The sequence below is a fragment of the Idiotropiscis lumnitzeri genome, chromosome 2 (genome assembly GCF_059441095.1).
Source record: "Idiotropiscis lumnitzeri isolate Australia: NSW breed Sydney's pygmy pipehorse chromosome 2, RoL_Ilum_1.0, whole genome shotgun sequence".
Classification (NCBI taxonomy): Eukaryota; Metazoa; Chordata; class Actinopteri; order Syngnathiformes; family Syngnathidae; genus Idiotropiscis; species Idiotropiscis lumnitzeri.
In genome coordinates this window covers 9,758,340-9,779,597 of record NC_142392.1, presented here as the reverse complement: position 1 = coordinate 9,779,597, position 21,258 = coordinate 9,758,340, and the positions used below count along the sequence as shown (strand labels likewise).

Genomic DNA, 21,258 nt, shown 5'->3' with positions numbered 1-21,258 from the left:
TGGAGAGGCCGAACGTGCAGTCCGCACAGTCAAGGAGCTGTGGAAAAAAGATATGGATCTTCATAGGGCGCTGCTGGCATACAGGGCCACCCCTCTGGAACACGGGTTCTCGCCTGCTCAGCAGTCCGTAACTTGCGGCAATGACCCGACACAGAGTGGTGGGTCTGGGAGGCTTAAATAGTCCGAGTAATTAGGGGAGCAGATGGGAATCAGGTGCGTGATGAGGGTAACGGGGAACAGGTGCGTGGCTGGTGAGGACGAGTGCTGAGGGGAGGCGCTATGACAGCTGACCAAAACAATAACAGAAAACACATGGCGGGAAGGAGGGGACGAAAACAATAACAAAACCGCATGCACATGAAAACAATAACAAAGCCCCTCTCATGCCCGACGCGGATCATGACATTAAGAAATAATCAAGAGTGAAATAAAAAGGTTTAAATTAATATTGATGTAATTTAACATTAAAATAATTGAATAAATATTGTAGTATTACATAAACAAGCTTAAATATAAGTTGAAATGTTGTGTATTTTTAAATGGCCTAATTTAGATATGGGAAGTAATTCTCTTTATGAAACTATGAAGGGACTGGAGCTCACAGAAGTGACCAGTCTTGGTTCTGAAGTTCCGATGTAACCATATACTGCCCTGAGAGAAAATATGCCTGAGCATTGTTAATGGTGGGGGCAATTCTCTCGCCATGTCGGTGACCTTCCAGGGTATGAGAGTAATTTAAGGTGGTCACGAGTAGACTGGTCGTATCAAAGGGGAGACGCATCTGCTCTCCCTCTGGGGGACTTTTGGAGGGAAATCCAGAAGACTAGCGGGATGGGAATGCATATGCAACAAGGGAAAATTAGATATTCATGTCCTATTTGGACATTCCCTATAAGAAGGGAATGTCTGAGAGGGGGCTCGCATGTGCGCGGGGCGCATACACGCACAAGTTTTTGGGGAGACTTCTTTTGACATCAGCATGTGACGAGAATAAAATCTTTTTCGAACCAGTTCTTTTCCATCACCAATCCAGCCTTGCTCGGCTGCCTCTCCGGAAGGCAGCAAGGACCCAAACATCTGCCAAGTTACAGGATGGAAAGTATACTATGAACTTACCTTTCAAGAAGAAAGATGTCTTCTTACCAAACAATTTTGCTGTGGCCCAGCAACGGTTACAAGGTCTGAAGAAGAAATTTAAGTTTGATCAGCAACTCCATCAAGAAGATGTGAAGTCCATGACTAATGTAATCACTTGCAATTATGCAGAACAAGTACCTGATGATCAAAGAGACCTTGATTCAGGAAGAGTTTGGTATATTCCCCATCATGGTGTCCATCATCCCAGAAAGGGAACACTGCGTGTCGTGTTTGACTGTGGTGCCACGTTTAAGGGCTTGTCCCTAAATACGGAGCTGCTGCAAGGGCCCCTTCTCACAAGCACGTTGTGGTCCTCGTCAGCACCCGTGCGGCTGAATTCTGAAGTAGTTGTAGACTAGAAATACTCTTTTTGGGAAGACCAGAGAGCAGGGCATTACAGTAATCTAGGCGGCAGGAAATAAAAGCATGCATCAGCACCTCCGTGTTAGCCTGAGAGAGAAACGGGCGGACTCTGGCTATATTCTTCAGGTGATAAAAACCAATCTTGGTTACATTTTAAATATGAGGAATAAAACTGAGCTCAGAGTCAAAAAAGACGCCCAGGTTCTTCACAAATTGTGATGATTTATAATCTTGTAGTTTTGGTAAAAGTTTTTCTCTCTGACCTTCAGGACCAATAACTAAAACCTCTGTTTTGTCCTGATTGAGCTGTAGGAAATTCTCTGCCATCCATGACTTAATATCTAAAATGCAATTTAAAAGGGTATCGATAGGCTTTGTGTCATCCGGAGACACGGCAATATACAGCCGTGTGTCATCAGCGTAGCTGTGGAAGCTGATGCCGTGTCTCCTAATGACATCCCCTGTTGGGTGCGCTGTCCGGCCGAGGCCGGAAGCGAAGGGTGAACTCCACAAACGCTAACCACGATAAGAGTTTCAGACCAGATGTTTATTAGGGCCGACAGAGAACAATCATTCCATGAGCATCCTAAGCTATGGACGAGGGGACAATATAAATTTAGAGATATAATTAATATTACAAGCGCCGCGAGCGGCGAGAACGACAAGCGCTGGCGGAGCGAGTCACACCAGGAAACAAAAACGAGATTAAACTTAAAGCACTTGCCGAGCAAGGAAAAACTAGAAAACGCAAATGGTCTTACCGCAAAAGGGAAAGAGAAGTCCAAACCACGATAACGAGAACAAAAGACGAGCCGTAAACAAGCTGAACATGAACTAACTATGAACGAGAAACATAACACAAGGAACAACAAGGGGTAAACGTGAGCATAAGCTGTGAACATGAGCATTTCGGAGTAATTATCCGTCGCCGAGCGATCCTCGGCGCCGGCTTAAATAGTGAGGTCCATTAGTAGGTAATGAGCGTCAGCTGCGCGGCTGGGCGCGTCTGTCCGGTGACGCGCGGCGGGGAGCGCGTGGAGGGGACGCCCTCTGCTGGACGAGAAACAGTCGGGTCATGACATCCCCAAGAGGAAGCATGTACAGATTAAAAAGTATTGGGCCTAAAATTGAACCTTGGGGAACCCCACATTCAATTTCATGGGTTTTGGCGGAACAGGTATCCATACTTGCAAAGAAACGTCTGTCTGTGAGATAGGAATAAAACCAGTTAAAAGCAGTACCAGAGATGCCCAATAGGTTTTTAAGTCTATTTAATAAAATGTGATTTACTGTGTCAAACGCGGCACTTAAATCCAGTAGCACCAAAACTGTGAGTTTTTTTGCATCTGCAAAACACCTGAAATCATTTAGAATCCTTAAAAGAGCTGCCTCTGTACTGTGGTTCATTCTAAAACCAGATTGAAATTTCTCTAAAACATTATTTGTATTTAAAAAAATAATATAACTGTAGAAAAACATTTTTTTCTAAAATCTTACTTCAAAACGGTAAGTTGGATACAGGGGTGTAATTATTTAAAACACTGGGCTCTGAATTGCTCTTCTTCAGAAGGGGCTTCACCACCGCCGTTTTAAACGCAGTGGGGAAGACACCCGTCTGAAGAGAGCAATTGACTATATTTAAAATCTGTTCCTCAAAAAAATCCATAAAAAGCTTTTAAAAGTGATGTGGGAATTGGATCTAAAAGGCAGGTTGTTTGATTTATCTGGGAGAAAACTCGACCAAGTGTCCTTGCATCAACCAGGGCAAAACTTTCCAGTGTTCCCTCTGGTAAAAATGACTGTCCAGCGTTAAGAGAAGTTACATTTTAATGAGCTTAAAGACTGGATCTTATGCCATCGATTTTACTTCTGAAGTGTTTTGCAAAATTCCTCACAGAAAGCGTCTGTCGCTGTCTGTGAGGACTTTTTAATATCAGAGCTGGTTAAAAGATCAAAGGTGGAGAAGAGATACCTAGGGTTGTTTTTACTAATTGTAATGAGATTTGAGAAGTAAGACATTCTTGCCAGTTTGACTGTTTTATTGTAGGATTTGAGTTGTTGACATAATATTTGGTAATGAACTGTAAGGTTGCTCTTTCTCCACCTCCATTCTGCACTCCTGCATTTTCTTTTTGATTTCTTCGTTAAATCATTTCTCCACGGGGGTATCGTCTTGATTTTTATGTTTTTTGTTAAAAGTGGAGCAACTGAGTCTAATGTTGATTTTAAAACCCTGTTAAAATTATCAACAATAAAATCACAAGGTGCAGGTAAAATGTCAGCAGGAGTGCTCTTTAAAATCTCAATAAAATTTGCAGCCACCTCAGAAGTTAGGTAGCGTTTTCTCACTGTTCTCACCGGGGCTGCTTCTTGATTAAAACTGGCGATGTTAAAATATACACAGTAATGGTCTGACACAGCCAGGTCAACAACAGAGGACACACCAACGGACAGGCCGTAGGTTATGACCAGGTCCAGGGTGTGTCCTCTATTGTGAGTTGGCTGTGCGACATGCTGTTTAAATTCAAAATAGTTAAAAAGGTTTAAAAATTCTCTGGACAGTGAGTCCGAGATATTGTCAACGTGCACATTAAAATCGCCAGTTATTAAAATTCTGTTATAAGTGGAATGTAAAATCGATAAGAACTCTGAAAACTCACTCATAAAAGAAGTAGAGTGATGAGGAGGTCTATAAAGTGTGACACAGAGAATAGAAGGACTGCTAAAAACAAAGGCATGGTGTTCAAAAGATAAATACCTGTTAAAAATAGTTTCCTTTGAAATAAGAGTTTAAGTTTTTATAATTGACACAGTCCCGCCTCCTCTTTTACAGTCTCTGGTCGAAAATAAAAAATTAAAATTTGGTGGGCAAGCCTCGGTGAGAGCAACTGGAGCATCTGTACCTAGCCATGTCTCAGATAAAAGAATACCTTCAAGGTTGTTGTCTAAAATCAGGTCGTTTATGATAAAAGTTTTGTTTAAAAGGGAGCGCACGTTCAGCACAGCCAGGTTAATGTTTGTGCTGGACGTGCGCTCATGGTCACATGGATTTGAAATGTTAACATATAAAAGATTGTCGCCCTGTCGCTCGTTGTCCCGGAGGTGATTTCTTTCCGCTACTTAAATGCCCTGCGCTATGCTATCTTGCGCCGCAGCAAAACGGACTTTATTTGAACTATATGTAAGTCCATACACAGCAGCAGCAACAAGCTACGTGATGGAAAATAAACGACTCCACTAACAAGTACCGTGCTAAACGAGGAGGTGAGCAAGGAGGTGCTAAGCGCGCTAATTGCTAAAATTAATTGTTTCGATGTACGCTCGACGTTTAACAGAAGTCTCACTTGAACTGCATTTGGGTGGAGAGCCAGCAGCTATGAACAGAAATGTTGTATTGCAACCATTAAGTATCTAAACATAAAATGAAAGGAACACGGAAATGTCTGACGTTATCACGACGAAGTGGTTTGATGTCAAACGTAAAGTAACTGTAATGATAGCAGTTATATCATTAGTCACTAGTTGGCAGTATTGCCTGATGTGTGTTTTGGTTACCAGACGAACAAGTGTGTCTGCACAAAGACGAGAATGCAAGTCAGTAAATAAAGAGACACAAGCTTGCAGCATCACATTACCTGCGTGACTTCTTAAGATAGAAGACAGAACATTACATGGTACCAGGTCGAGGGTCAAGAAAAGGACTGACGCGAGATGGGCTCCGTAAGGCCACCAGAAGCACTAAAAATGATGGGAAATGTGGACGAGAGTTGGCGGGCTTTCAAGCAAAAATTCCTGCTCTACCTTGCCGTCGTGGGAGTCGGTAACAGAGCGAACGAAAGAAAAATAGCCCTTTTGCGAACCAATGCCGGAGCCGAGGCCATCGACGTATTCAACACCTTTGTTTATGATGAACCGAAGATAAAGACAAGTTTGAAACGGTCCTACAAAAATTTGATGAAAACTGTCTTGCTAAGAAAAACGAAACTTATGAGAGATACGTGTTTTATTCAAGACTCTAACAGCGCGGTGAGTCCTTTGACAATTTCCTCACCGATCTCAAAATTAAAGCTAAGTCTTGTAACTTTGGTGATCTGAAAAACTCAATAATAAGGAAAGCCTTGCCAAGCTAACGAGCTAGCAAAGCAGCACGTGCTAACTTTCCAAGCAGCGGCATCTTATGAAAAAAACAGAGTCCGTGAAGGCAGTGATGAGGAAAGGTAAACTGCGATTCAAGAAAAAGACCAAAAACAATGAAAATGATCAAGCTCCATTCAGCTGTAAAAAGTGGAGAAATGCACGAGCCAAAACGGTGTCCTGCATTTGGGAGAACATGTGCTAAGTGTAAAAAGCAAAATCACTATGCTAAGATGTGCAACACCAAGAAGAAAGTGCACACCGTGCAGGAAGACACAGATGATAGTGATGACCTAAGTGACACTTTTTTCATCAAAATCGTGTCATATGACGAAAGCGATGTGCAACAACAAACTAGAGGAGACCCAGAGCAAGCTGTTAATGCAGTATAAGAAGATAAATGGATTGCACCACTGCTTGTCAATGTGACTCAAGTTACTTTTAAAATTGACACAGGAGCAAAAGCAAACATAATTAACGAAAAAGACTTGAAATCACTTGAAGAGAAACTGGAAAGAGTCACAGACAAGGCCGTGAAATTGAAAACTTACAACAATCAGCCAATAAAAACAAAGGGATGTTGTAGGCTAAAAGTGACAGCAAAGGGAAGACAACACAAATTAACGTTCAAAATTGTGCCAAGTGGACTGGAGTCAATCCTTGGAGACAAGGCGTCTGAAGAGCTTGGACTGGTAAAAAGAATTTGCCAAATCAACAGCAAGGATGTCAATAAGAACAACAAAGTGTTGCAGAGTGAAGGTAGTAAGAGTATAGTGAACAAATACTTTTCTGTCTTCAAATGACAAGGTATGCTACCTTCCACTTATAAAATACAGCTCAAGGAAGATGCTGAACTTGTAGTACATGCCCCGAGAAGAGTCCCAGCCCCTCTCAAAGAGAGATTAAAAAAGGAACTGAGCAGAATGACACGGATCGGAGTCATAGAGAAAGTGGAAGAAAATTCCATCACGTGTGTAAAAAAGGGGAACTCCCAAGAGTTACGTGTTTGCCTCGACCCCAAAGATCTGAATGAAAACATTAAAAGAGAACATTATCAGATTCCCAAGCGTGAAGAAATCCTGAGTGACATGGCAGGTGCGAAGTACTTTAGCAAATTAGATGCATCGCATGGATTTTGGCAGCTGAAGCTGGACACCGAAAGCAGCAGGTACACCACCTTCAACACACCATTTGGGCGTTTCTGCTTTCTGAGACTGCCATTTGGCATAAAGTCTGCGCCTGAGATCTTTCACAGAGCTATGGAGTCAATCATAGAAGGTCTGGAAGGAACCCGTGTGTTCATTGATGATTTGGTTGTTTGGGGAAACACGGAACAAGAACACAATGAGAGATTTGAGGAACTGCTACAAAGAGTTCAAATGAATGGACTTAAACTAAAACGAGAGAAATGTCTGTTTGGAGTTACAGAATTGACATTCTTGGGAGACAAGCTCACGGCAGATGGAGTGGTGCCAGACATAACCAAAGTGCAAGCAATACTGGACATGCCAGCTCCAACCGAAAAAAAAGGACTTCTGCGAGCAATGGGGATGATAAACTTCCTGGGCAAGTTCATTCCAAACCTCTCGTCGAGGACAAAGTCCCTTAGAGAGCTGCTGCATCACAACGTAGTCTTTGAGTGGACAACAAAACATGACGAAGAATGGCAAGATCTAAAGAGAACTGTGACAGCTGAGCCAGTCCTTGCCTACTTTGATCCATCAAAACCAACCAAAGTTTCCACGGATGCGTCGAAAGATGGGCTAGGTGCCGTACTGCTGCAAAAGGCGAGAGACACATGGCAACCTGTAGCCTATGCATCCAGGTCAATGTCAGAGACTGAAAAACGCTATGCTCAGATGGAAAAGGAGTCACTGGGTTTAGTGTTTAGATGTGGCAAATTTCACACGTATGTTTATGGACTGCCCACGTTCATAGCAGAGACTGATCATAAGCCACTGATTTCAATTAGGAAGAAAAATCTCAATGACATGACGCCCAGAATTCAACGCACGATGATGACATTGCAGCGCTATGATTTTGAGCTAATATACACGCCTGAAAAATACATTGTGCTTGCTGATGCGTTATCCCGAGTGCCGCACCCTATCAGTGACATCAAGGACTACGTTACGGCGGAGGAGGCTGAGGCTCACATCATCACTTCAAGCCCTTTATACCGACAGGCAAATGGCCAGGCTGAGAAGGGAGTGCAAATCATCAAGAGACTGCTAAGGAAGGCCAAGGATGATGCATCTGATCCTTACCTTGCCCTATTGAGTGACAGAGCTGCACCTCTGGAGTGGGGAGCTTCGCCTGCTGACCTACTCATGTGCCGTAAGCTTCGCACCACAAATACCACAAGGACATGACAACAACATTTGGATTGAAAAGAAGAGAATGCTCAAACTCAAACAGAAAATTGCATATGACAGAGCTACAAAACATCTGGAACCTCTTTCTGAGAAAGACACTGTAAGGATCGAGGGACCTAATTGTTGGGACAGAAAAGTGACTGTCTTTATCGAAGCCGGACCGAGATCTTACATTGTGGAAACAAAGCATGGACAAAGAGTGAGGAGGAACAGGAGGAGTCTTTTGAAGGTTCCCGGGGACTAGTGATGGTTCCAGCGACACTGAGGCGTCGATGCGCGCGCCGAGCTTCCAGGGCAAACCCCGTGTCGGTGCGCGTACCGCTTTAAGAAAGTCACGTGACCACTACCGGAATCGTGTCGACACGGTGGTCGCGCACCAAACTGTGTTTATAAGGAAGCGTATCTGTCAACAGGATGGACGCTCAAAACAAGCATCGAGTTATTGGCGCGTTACTTTGCGTTAAATATCCGCAAGATGGAAGACGTCACTGGTAAACGCAAGTTTTCTGCCTTGTGCGCACTCAGAGGTGCAGCGCTATATGTCAGCAGGACACGTTGCACGTACGGACGACCCGCTCTTATACTGGAAGTCCAGGGAGGCAACGTTCCCTCACCTATTTATAGTAGCCACACAGGCGTTGTGCACACCGGCCTCTTCAGTGCCTTGTGGGAGGATCTGCTCAAAGGCGGGGGAAATTGCCTTAAAAAAAAAAGATATAAATAGACTGAATAACAAAACGCTGGAGAAACTAATTTTTTTTAATACAAATCTTTAATTCCAATGAGTCCATTGTCATTCACAACACTTTTACTTCGGCATTTAGACAGATTTTCACTTAATTTATCAACTGCGTCTCGAATATCAACAATTTTTTTTATGAAAGTATGTATATGTAAAAATAATGTGAATGGAAATGCCTAATCAATGGAATTGGATAAAATTAGTTTGACAGATCAGCGTCTGATGACCCTGTCAAAGTTTTCCTGCAAGTCCACCAGGTGTCAGTATTCAGCAACACAGTGTCAATACAGTGTGTCACTGTGTCAAAACGATACAGGATGCCTCATCTACCCATCACTACCGAGGACTGCAAGAAATCTTATGATGCGGCTGAGGCTGCAAAGCAGGTGGATACATCGAAGGAGCACAGACCTCAACCACCAGCAATTTCTGGGATTACTGAACCTCTTCGAAGATCAACAAGAGTTAGACGACAACCGGACAGGCTGATTGAAAATGTTTAATGTTGTGTTATTGTTGCTAAAATGGTTGTAGAGCTGCTTGTTGTCATAATAAAATGGGTAGATATTGATCAGAAGTGAAAATAATTGATAACAAAACAAAATTATTATAATAATAATAAAATTTAAAAAAAATAATTTAAAAAAGTCATAGGCATTGTTTAACATTTGAAAGGGAGATGTAATGATAGCAGTTATATCATTAGTCACTAGTTGGCAGTATTGCCTGACGTGTGTTTGGTTACCAGACGAACTCGTGTGTACACACAGAGACGAGAATGCAAGTCAATAACTAAAGAGACACAAGCTTGCAGCATCACTGGACCTGCGTGACTTCTTAAGATAGAAGACAAAACTTTACAGTAACCATTAAAAAAACGGATAGTCACCATAATTTTTTTTGAAAAAAAAAAACTATCGTAAACATACTAAAGCTGTTGCTTTATGTTATTTACAAAGAATTTTTGTTTAAAATCCCCCTGGCTCTTCTTTTTGTCTTTTCTATATTATGTATGAATTAATAACTGTGTTTGGTTGTTAATGTTAATAAAGGTTTTTTTTTTTACAAAAAACGTATGAGTAAATATTTATCATCTCATCAATATTTGCACCATAGAGTACTGAGTTTACGATCCTTACGATAATAGTTCTCAAAATTATATTTCTTGTCAATTTAGCTTAGTTAAGCGAAAGCTAAGTTGCCAGGATGGCCGAGTGGTCTAAGGCGCCGCGTTCCGGACCCAGTCTCCCCAGGAGGCCGGGGTTCGAATCTCGAATTTCCCCATTGTGGGACTAATAAAGGGAATATTATTATTATTATTATTATTTTATTGACAATCTAACATCAATCTACAAAGACAGAAAACAAATTGGTGGTGGGGAGGCGCGAATCGTTTACTTCTTGGTAGGGGCGGGCGTGAAATAATTGAGAAGCAATACTAGTATATGCAGACATTATATTCATACAATCTTGCAGCCCGAGTGAACCACAGCATTGTTGCAAGTTCGGTAGGAGAAACGTAAACGTCCCACTGTTGTTCCAGCAGCGGCTACTCGGGGCATAGGCGGAAGTGACGTAGGAGCTGACGCGCAAATGTGGCGTTAATTTAGTTTTTTTTTTATCAACCGAATTAAAATATTATATAAAATATATATTAAAATAGAACAGTCAGGGTCAAAAACAAACGCAGAGGCAAAGAAATATATTTGAAAAATTCGTGCTTAAAGCATGACGTCATTAGCAAGCGCGCAGCTTCCGAAGGCCCGTCCACACCGGAACAAAAACACCCACTGCTAAATTCTTCTGATTTAGTGTGGAACTGACTGTAATTTTCTCAAAGGATGTCCAGTGCTACTCTAAAGGACTACGACATAATTCATTAAGTCTTTGTGTCCCGATAACCTCATCTTTGCGCGTTGATGCTTTTCGGCGTAGTTAGCTTAGCTTGTTAGCTAGCTAGCCGCTAACGAAAAGAGGCACATGACTCATCGCCAAGCAGAGATCGAGTGCGGATTTTTTGGAATTATCATTTGAAAATGTGTGCAAGAACGACGCCCAAGTACAAAGAGGAACTTTGTGGAATAAAAGAAGAAGAGAACGAGCAACATCTTCAACTGCTGGGCGAAGGTTGCAACCATCTTCGTGTTGTGCCACTCAAAGCAGGTTTGTACACGTTTTACTCTCATTTGCTTTGTCAAGAACAACATTGCATGCATCACAACAATAAGTTGTTTGGGGAAATGCGTTCAAGGTTATTGTCGTTTTATTTTTAAATATTGCTTGTCGGCTTGCTAAATATTTGTTTATGCCAAATTAAATCAGTGCAGAAAATAAATGCCAAAGAATAACCAATAGTGGGGGGTGAACTCCATGTTTTTTTTCTCAGTTTAAAATTCGAACTGATTATTTAAGATTTTACATTTTCTGGTTTTTATATCTTGTTCAAGCAATGATTTAGGGAAGGAATTCTGCCTGACTCTAAAAAATGTGCACACTGCGGCGAAAACATCAATGGCGGTTGATCAATTTTAGTGGATAAAACGCAAAATATTACGTTTAAAAAAAAACAAGTACGTATTGGTCTTATTTATTTATTAACTTTTTACTGGATTGGTCGGGTGACAGTCAATGGACCTCGGGTGCGTAGTTTCACCTCATCCAAACATTTAAAATACATTGAATGCATCCATCCAGGGTTGCACGGATCTCATCAGTGAACAAGCGCATGCTGCAAGGAATGCATCTGCATCTTTGGCATACGATGGGCTTAAAAGGGAGAACGTCACAACCCCCTTTTCTACCAACAAGGCCAGGAACATTTAGTTCCTGGTAATAAAGTTCCTGTGGCCCAGGTGGTTTGCATCTCCCCCTCAACTCATAGTTCTTGATAATTTATGCAAATGACAATGATGATGTATCAGTGCGAGGTCTTGTGTTACTTTGTTACTCATTATTGACACCCTATGGCTGTTCAGCATCATTGCAGTTACAAAATAATTCAGTGAACTCTAATAATATTATGGTGTATCTTAGTCTAATTTTAATTCATATTGGATAACTTTTAAATATACATTATTCAAATATGTCAACATGAAAGTCAGAGTGAAAGTGTTGTTGCTTAATTTATGTGTAGGGATTTTGATTCTTCACTCGTAATTTTGTTTAAAAATTTATTTAGAAACAGAAATTTTACAAAAAAAAAAATTAAAAAGGGGAATGTTGGAACGTACTAGCAGGCTAAATGTCATTTTGGGGAAAAAAAACCAAAACAAAAAACAAACATAAATCATGCAATAAATCGCGACTCTGATTCCAGGGCCCCTTTAATTCTTTTAGGCATACAGATTAGAATGGAAGCAAAAAGTACCCACGATGAAACTATCTCTAAATGCAAAATGAAAAATTTGTAAACATATTTCACTTGAAGGATTTCTATTCTATTAATGACATTATGTTGCGATGGCCCCCAGTGGTCTGCATCAATATGTTGGGGTCCCACAACAGGTGTTCCATCAGACGCACACAATAGCCTGTGTGTGCTAACTTCAGATCGCTTCCAGAAACGCCTGTGACTATGTCCGGAATGAAATCGGGCATCAGCCACAACATGCTTCCTTTTTAAATGCTCGTTTTTCACTGTTGTGCTGCAAAAAGGAGGTTTACATCGTAGGACGTAATTTTGTGAAATGCCCCCATGGTCCGGTCCAAGTTGGGGTCGCACGCATTGCTCCGTGTGCGGCAGGAACAAGTCAAGGTAGTACGGTAGAAAATAAGACAGTCGCCGCATGAGCTTTGACATGACCAAACCAAATTTGTCTTTTTGTGTCCTGCAGACGTCAGACAAAATGATCTCCGTTCTGTGAAAGAGGAGCCAGACTTGACTCACATCAAAAAGGAGGAGGAGGAGGAGGAGATCAACAAGTCACCAGTGAACGTTGTCCCAATAAAGACTGAAGATGTAAACAAGGATGAGAGTGAGGACAACAGAGGGGCGGAGCCTACAAGCAGCAGTTCAAGTCATCACGTGACAACAGAAGGTGATGAAGACCACTGGGGGCCATCACAAGTACATAGTGAGGACACATCAGACGCTCATGACAATGATGATGATACTAATGATGATGATAATGGGCAAGCCAAAGGTGAAAGGGCATGTCACACTGACTCATTCACTTCAAAGCTGTCTTTAAAAGGGCACAGAAAAACACACAGTGGTGAAAAACAGTTTTCTTGCTCGGTTTGTGGCAAAAGCTTCGTGCATAAGTCAACGTTTACAATCCACACAAGAACACACACTGGAGAAAAACCTTTTTCCTGCTCAGTTTGTGGAAAATGCTTCTCTGAAAGGGGAAATTTAACAGAACACACAAGAACACACACTGGAGAAAAACCCTTTTCCTGCTCAGTTTGTGGCAAAAGCTTCTCTGGAAAGTCTAATTTAAGAAAACACACAACAATACATAGTGGAGAAAAACCTTTTTCTTGCTCAATTTGTGGTAAAAGCTTTTCTCTAAAGTCACGATTAACAGAACATACAAAAACACACACTGCACGTCTTTCTTGCTTAGTTTGTGGTAAAAGCTTCTCCCAAAAGCCGCATTTAACTAGCCACACAAGAACACACAGTGGAGAAAAACCTTTTTCCTGCTCAGTTTGTGGAAAATGCTTCTCTGAAAAGTCTACTTTAATTAAACACATAACAACACATAGTGGTGGCAAGCCATTCAGTTGCAGCGTTTGTGCTAAAAAATTCGCCACTAAACGGCATGCTGCGAGACACGATTGTGATGGCGAGAATATAGGGCTGGGCGATATGACCTAAAATCAATATCGCGATAAATTGGGCAATTTTACCTTGATAACGATAAATGCACGATAAATTCCCCCTGAGGACCAAAATCAAAATAAATGCAGGAAATGCATATTAACTGATTTTTTTATTGGCCAACTAGTTCACATTACTTTCAATGAAAAATAAAAGTACAAAAATCATTTGTATAAACATTTCAAATAGCTTGCTTTGCATGATTTGATCAATGTCACAAAGAACAGGAGAAAAAGGGTACCTCTCACAAAATCTTTTTCTGCAAATAGATTGTGCCGAGATGCTGTAATTCCATTTGCATAGGCCTAGATTTGTGTAAAGGTATCTTGTAAACAATATAAATATTGCCATGTGCAAAGGAGCTAGTCGCCTGTAAACAAAATGCTAAATAAAATGAAAAAAATGTCAATGTAATGCCAATGCCAAATAAACGTGTGTGGTTCATCAGGAAAATGTGCCGTCTCGAGTGGTGTGCAGTCGCCACTTGTCGTCTATGTAATGCACATTCAGGCTCAAACCGGGATCCATGTTGCGACTCGACCACAAGTCGGATGTGGATGCAAAATGCTCGACATGTCTACGCTCCCGTCCCGATGTTGTCCATATTGGGAAGTACAGTTTGTGACAAATATTTGCGTACCTCTTGTCGGCTGCTTTCATGAGGCGTTTAAATCCTGTCCGCTCTATTGTAACTAGAGGAGCTCTATCTTTAGCTATGTGCTCGGCTATCGCGTCCACCACCGAGACGTTCTCTCGTATGGTGTCGCCTCCGTTATGGGCTGTTGTCACTTGTCCAACCTTGCTTCTCACTTTGAACTTTTAGCACAAGCTCCAAGTCAACAGCATGGTTGTGTTGTGGGTGGTGAAAAAGAAAAGGTTGGACGCGCTGTTTCAGGTGCTTACGATGCACTTTGTAGTTCATGTTTTTTTGCTTAAACATCGTCTTCATGGAACCCAAAACATTTCCTAACGACAGATGTCGAATTTCTTTTCGGGACAAGCGCGACAGGAACAATTTCAACTAACGTTACTTCGTCTTCAGCCGTGTCAGCTGCTTCTAGATTGGAATCGACAGCTACGACCGCGTCGTCAGTTTTCTTTCTTGTTCAGCTGGGTGGAGTCACGTGACTACAGCCGCTCAAGCCGTCTTACAGGGGCATGAACAAAGCTGCAGACTAAAAGGACTTCATTTTTTTTTTAAACACCGAATTAACCGACATGGGCAAAATGATTTTATTAAATTTCGATCACGGTAAATTTTCGGTTTATTGCCCAGCCCTACGAGAATAGCAGCGATCCTTGAAGCTTAAAAAGACAAAAAAAAAAACCTGAAGGAACTGACTCTTTGTGGTAAGATGTAAATGTGATTTAGAAAATATGATATATTGAATTTTCAAAGCTCTTTTATTGACACAAGGCCAATGTGATCAGTGCATTGTGTCTGAGTGATGATGATTTTATTTTGTGTTTACATCAAACATTTAAATGAAATTAATTGCCTTTGCCTGGAACAACATTTTTTAACGTTATGCTTTTCGGTTGTCTTTTAAATCGTACCTAATGGAAAAGGTGTGAGAAGAAACTGTGCTTATGAAATCGGTGCCTTCCACAATCAATAAAATCACTTGTTCCACTTGCTCAACTGGCCTTCATTACACTGTGAAAAGGTGAAAAACTGAACTAGAAGTTGAACTCTAAAAAGAACCAGAAAGAGAAACGCAAATAGTCTCAGTTTCTCTCAATGGCTTTAGTGTGTCAGGAGTTGGCAACTTGATGGCGACTGAAGTCAGCGTTTATTTGTCACCACGGAGGAGATGATCCGCATCACGCTGTTCGTTGCTGCTGCTGTCTTAATTGAACCCCGGAGGTTACCTGCCAGCATCCCTGAATTTCACCGGCGGATATTCAGCTATCCCACGTCTGACCCCAGATTGTTGTGGAATTTTCAGCAGTTAGGGAAGATCAATGAGATAGTCTGTTCTTTTGAGTCAGTCTGCAGAGTAATCTCAGTGGGAGAAGTGCGTGGGAAGATACTGACGCACACAGGAAGATGAAGATTTATTTGACAGGAACTGTGGAATCTTAAAACAAAAATATATTTTTTCTGCATTGAGCCTACTTATCAGTCAAGGTCGTGTTGTTTTGGCTTCACAAAGAATCCTCTCGTACAAGAAGCGAAAGGCACTTTCTTCAAAAGCAGGTGGCCACAATAAATAACAAAAACCTTACTTGCAAAATAATTTTCCATAATATTAAGATTGAACAAAATAGTGACACAAATATTTAAAAAGTAACGACAGTAACGATTAAACATTGAATACTAAATTATTACTAAAACAGTTCAATGAATCTTGAAATAAATAATGAATCACCGTAGTTTAATGAATACTGAAACGAATAATGAAATATTTAAGTTAGTTAAGTTATAAACATTGAAATCATTTTTTAAGACTCTAACATTTCGAGAATAAAACAGTGATGTATTTTAATTTAAAATTCGCAACCACGTCGCTGGCGAAAAACCCCGGAAAAAGGCAAATATGTTGACAGAAAGTTTCACTTTATCATGTCAACTGTTAATAATAGAGAAATACATTTGGAATACTGTCCAACCAACAACATGGTGTCAGATGTGAAAACAAAACCAGCAACAAAAGTAAAATTCAATAATAATAATAATGCCTTTATTAGTCCCACAATGGGGAAATTCGAGATTCAAACCCAGGCCTCCTGGGGAGACTGGGTCCTGAACGCGGCGCCTTAGACCACTCGGCCATCCTGGCAGCCAAAATTCGAGATTCGAACCCAGGCCTCCTGGGGAGACTGGGTCCTGAACGCGGCGCCTTAGACCACTCGGCCATCCTGGCAGCCATTACCATCAGAAATCAGGGGAGAGCGCGAACGCAGTCCCCCACTGTCAGAAATTGTGCAGTCGAGATTCCCACATTTGGGGAATTCGCAGGGGTCAGTACAGCCGGAGTGCAATGGCTGAGCCTCACCCTGGGTGAACCACCTTCGTGATCATGGTATCTCCCCTGCCAGGTAAGTACATCTCTCAAGTTCATATTTGGGAACTAAAATGTTTCTTCATGTGCATCTTGGGTTTTTCTCTGTTTAGAAGATAACAATGATTTGCATCGCAAATGGTGACATCTGTCGGTGAGTTGGTGACAGTGCTCCACAAAGCCGGCAGCCAATCATATCACAGCGGGGTGTGTCCTGTTCTTCCGCTTTCGTGACGAACAGGAAATCCTTTCAGTGCGACTTTGAAAAACGATGCCATCTTTCATTCGTCTCGTCGAACAAAGAGAAGCACACGAGTTATCGCCAAGCAGAGACCAAGTGTGGATTTGTTGAGATTGGCGTTTGAAAATGTGTGCTAGAATGACACCCAAGTACAAAGAGGAACTTTGTGGAATAAAAGAAGAGAACGAGCAACATCTACTGCTGGGCGAAGGTTGGAAGCAGCCTCGTGTTGTGCTACACAAAGCAGGTTTGTACACGTTTTACTCTCATTTGCTTTGTAATGAACGACTTTCTATCGTTAAAAATTTGCATCACAACATTAAGTTGTTTGGGGAAATCGTTCAAGGTTATTGCCGTTTTATTTTTAAATGTTGCCTTTTACTTGCCAGTTTGCTGAACATTTGTTTATGCCAAATGAAATCAGTGCAGAAAATAAATGCCAAAGAATAACCATTTGTGGGGGGTAAACTCCGTGTTTTTTTTCCAGTTTAAAATTTGAACTGATTAACATTTTACATATTCCAGTTTTTATATGTTGTTAAAGAAATTAAGTTTGTCATGTCATCATGTTTCAAAACTATGCTGACAGATGTAGTGTATGTTTATATCCACTGTTGGAGTTGAGCCACCGAGAAAATGAGAAACATTTAGTAAATGAATCTTCAAAGCCAAACTTACTCCAATGCGTGTTCGTTTTTTGGACTCAAGAAGAAAAGGGTCAAAAAGGCTCAACAACAACTGATTAGAGTTCCGATATTTTAGTTTCTTCGATTTCTGGAGTTCAGGAAATAGTATCTGGGCGGCTTTTTCTTATTCTGACGAGAAACTGTACTCAGACGCGTACAATAGAAAAATGGCGCGCTGATCTCAGCCCAGCCTCACATTTTCTAGGAGGTTTTCTTTGTCAAGGGTCATGTAGGTTGAATCGGTTGTCCTTGCTCCTTCCCACGTTCCACGTCCAAGGCTGACCTTCTCAGGCAGGCGGCAGTCTCTCCGTCTCTCCGTCTCTCATTCCCCTGTAATCTCGTCAGTGTACAGATTGTGTGGTGTATGTTTTCCCAGATCAAATTATTTGTGTGGTGTATGTTTTCCCAGATCAAATTATGTGTTTTTGGTGTTCTTGATCGCGTCCCTGTGACGTCCTCCCCTGCCCAACTTGATATGTTTGTATCTTCTATGGCCTATGTGGAGAATGTGTTTAGTCGTATTTGTCCATGAAGTGCTATCTGGTTTGTCATCAGTTTGACCTGAGCAGACTGAATCCGTTTGTTCTGAATGAGAGTGTGGGTCATGAAAATACAATGTGTGCAAGTTTGAGGTCTTACAATTAAACAAAGTCATATAAATTTAGCATATGAATGCATCAGTAAACACCATGACTACAATCCCAGTCAATCTTATCGATGCACTGTACTTCTACTTTCATTTGATAAATGCTTTTTGTTATATCAATGTTTAACATATTCAGTAAATATGAACCTGCTAAATTAAATAATTGACCTTCTGTCCCGTAAGTGTTTAAAATAATGCCAGCAATCGTAATACAAACCTTCAATATTCATGTCCGGTGTGGCCATTCCCTATAAGACGGGAAGGCCGGAGAGAGGGGACATCTTAACCTTTTTTCTTTTTGGGGAGACTTCTTTTGACATCAGCATGGGACGAGAATAAAATCTCTTTCTAACCAAAATGACTGTGTCAGAGAATTTTTTTCCATCACCAATTCTGTCATGCTCGGCGACCTGTCCGGAGGGAAATTGAGCCAGACCCACACATCAACAACAAAATATACCCCATTTTTGGCATTTTGCTCCATTGAGGGTCTCAGGGTGCTGGGGCGCAGGCGTTCAACAGCCGGCCGGCTGAACTTTCGGTGAGATGCTTTTACTCACAATGGGTGTTGTGCGCCTGTGTCCAAGCGGTCGGGGCTTTTGGGGTCGTTAAAGAAAGCTTGTGCGTGTGGGTCTGCTGGCCGATTGGTCATGGAAAATGTCCCTGTGTTAGTTTCAATTATTGTTTAAACAAGAGGCCTCTATAATGATTAAGACATTCAAAGATGCCAAAGTAACTGCACTATAAAAGAACATTAGAAAAAGTATAAAAAAAATAAATAAATTTAAAAAATGATGATAGGAACTAAGTAAATGGGGACTAGTGTGGGAGAAATGTGCAGAAGATAAAGAAAAGAAAGGTCTAGTGGTTAAAGAGATGAGAACTAAGAAGTGTAAAACTATAGCTCTAGACAACATAGTCGTGAATAAGCTCAGTTTGAGCACAGACCCTGGCCAGGGTGTAAATTTTAGCAGGAAAATTATGAGCTGAAAATAGAAATAATGAAGAGAAGCGCGCGTCCACGTATCGTATTGGGCACTTTGTGGCATGGAACACAGCAAGGATCGAGGCGTACCGTTGTGTGGAGGGCCCGACGGTTTCGCTGGTACGTAGCAAGAATAATGCATTAAGTCTGGGCCGGTTCGACTCCGCTGTTCAGATATGTACCCTGTGATTACTCGTGTTCTGGTCAAGGCCACGCAAAATCAAAAACCTGGCTACCATCTACTGTGGGACCAGGAACTCAGGCAGCCCCCACGCAGGAGATAAGGGGTGATAGTTATAAACCAGTGCCAGTCCCTCCTTTGTAGAAAAAATTGCCCTTTCTAAAACCCATATGTGATTGCATTAATATTCCGTTTTATCAGTTCAACTAACGCGTGTGCGTCCTAGTGTGCATTGAAAGATGCAGCATAAAAAATGTTAAAAAATTTGGATAATAACTAAAGCAAAATTAGAATGAGAAAGATAATTGGCTACATAATCATTGGGGTGAAATTCATCTTCATTGCAAGAAGCGGTCATATAAATAGAGAAATCTAAGATGAATGGATCTTACGTGGAATGTGATTTGTCAACACGGAAACGCCCTGAGTGATAAAAACGTTGACGTACGGTGAAGGAACAGGTCTCTTTGACGGCAAAAGTCTGACTACGGTAAATAATTGATAATTAGACCTCAATGAAGTGATTGTGCAGTTGAAAAAGTTCATATCTTGACTGTGAAAAGCTAAAGTGAGAAACTAGGATTAACTATTTGGCAAACACTAGAACGTATTCAGTCTCGAGGAAGACTGAATGCAGTAAAATTGCAATAAGAAGAACAATAAACCAGCCCAGAGTGTTACAATGTCCTGGAAACAAAAGTTTGGGATTGCCCCTGAGGGTGAAATTCCTCTCTGAACTCCTCCTTTTTGCCCCCGGCAGGAACTCATGAAACAGGGAAACTGATAAGAGATACAATTTTGTTGAAACAGAACATGCAAGGTTAAAGGTCATGCAAAACGAAAAAAACAAAACATCTAATGTTCCATACTTCAGTTTGGCGACCGATGTACTACGATAATTCAATTAATGGAACGACATTTTGAGATGGAAATGACAGGAATATGATGAATTATCATGTTATGAGGGGACTTTTGAGATACAGTAAATTGATTTAAATTAAATTAGAAATTTTTAGTCTGCGGATAATCCACTTCAAAGAATACTGACTCATGGGTTGAGGAAAACGGGGTTATATTAGTTAGTTAAAAAAGAATAGCTAAATTATAGTTGAGATGTTGATGGGAATTGAATATGAATCATAAACAGAAGACAAAACCAATTGGCATTGGCATTTGTAAAATATGATGAGGGATTAAGTTCGTGAGCTCTCTGGGAGACGGGGCGAGACGCGAATGGATTGAAGCTTCCGCCAGTGACCCGTCCAATAGTGTCACCACCACTCAGCTGTGCCGGGTGGCCGTCCTCGAGGGCGTGCACCTCCCAGTTACTGACATCAAGCGAAACAGTCCGTCAATGAGAAACTGCTGATCTGTATGAGTAGAACCCCCGTTTCTGCATCGATGAAAGAAAATATTGTATTGGATGGAGAAAAAGAATTGTTACACTTGCGGGTTCAGGGGGCCAAGAGTGCTGATTCACCAGGAACGGAAATAAGAATATGGGGGGGGGAAAATAAAATAAAACCCGGTGTAGTGACCCTTTTCCCTATCAAACGGGTCACTATAGTTACTACTGGCCTGGGTTGGTTTGACGCGTGTCCGTTCCGCTTTTTCCAAAGTAAAGTCATCCAATTGTCCGTCAAGTCAGCTCAAACCATTCATCCACCTTGTCACGGTCACGGTCTAAAACTTTTTGCCTCCCCAATAGTAACCACCTGGGTCTTGTTAGCCCATTGATTAAATAGCCCTGTGGCCAATGGATACCACACTGCACCCAAGTGGTGGGAGGTTTAAAGCAAACATACCTTAACGTAAAAAATGGCTCTTACACTAACATATATATTTTCATCCTTAAATAGAATTCACAACGAAGGGTAATGAATGTAGAAAAAAATGTATATGATAAAATATCCGTATCTAACCGTAAAAATGTGTTTC

The 21,258-nt window shown here is 41.3% G+C and overlaps 1 protein-coding gene and 1 non-coding gene across 3 annotated transcripts; one reads left to right on the top strand and one right to left on the bottom strand.

The window, feature by feature from the left end:
* The first annotated feature begins 10,652 nt into the window (after window positions 1-10,652).
* LOC148341637 (uncharacterized) lies at window positions 10,653-17,569 on the top strand. 2 transcript variants are annotated; one of them, XM_088289021.1, is made up of 3 exons: window positions 10,653-10,914; window positions 12,585-12,824; window positions 16,695-17,569. In XM_088289021.1, the coding sequence occupies exons 1-3, from the start codon at window positions 10,788-10,790 to the stop codon at window positions 16,724-16,726; spliced, it is 399 nt and encodes a 132-aa protein (XP_088145147.1). In that variant the 5' UTR covers window positions 10,653-10,787; the 3' UTR covers window positions 16,727-17,569. The 2 variants fall into 2 exon arrangements, with proteins under 2 accessions (XP_088145147.1, XP_088145146.1); XM_088289020.1 differs by lacking the exon at window positions 16,695-17,569 and having other exon boundaries at window positions 12,585-13,828.
* Window positions 16,463-16,626, bottom strand: LOC148341638 (U1 spliceosomal RNA). The gene has a single exon (XR_015842407.1). It is a non-coding gene; the product is annotated as a U1 spliceosomal RNA (small nuclear RNA).
* Window positions 17,570-21,258: the final 3,689 nt, after the last annotated feature.

Coding starts and splice junctions, on each gene's coding strand:
- LOC148341637 (XM_088289020.1), top strand. CDS start 10,788: ATGTGTGCAAGAACGACGCCCAAGTACAAAGAGGAACTTTGTGGAATA. Junction 10,915..12,584: donor TGTTGTGCCACTCAAAGCAG/GTTTGTACACGT, acceptor TGTGTCCTGCAG/ACGTCAGACAAAATGATCTC.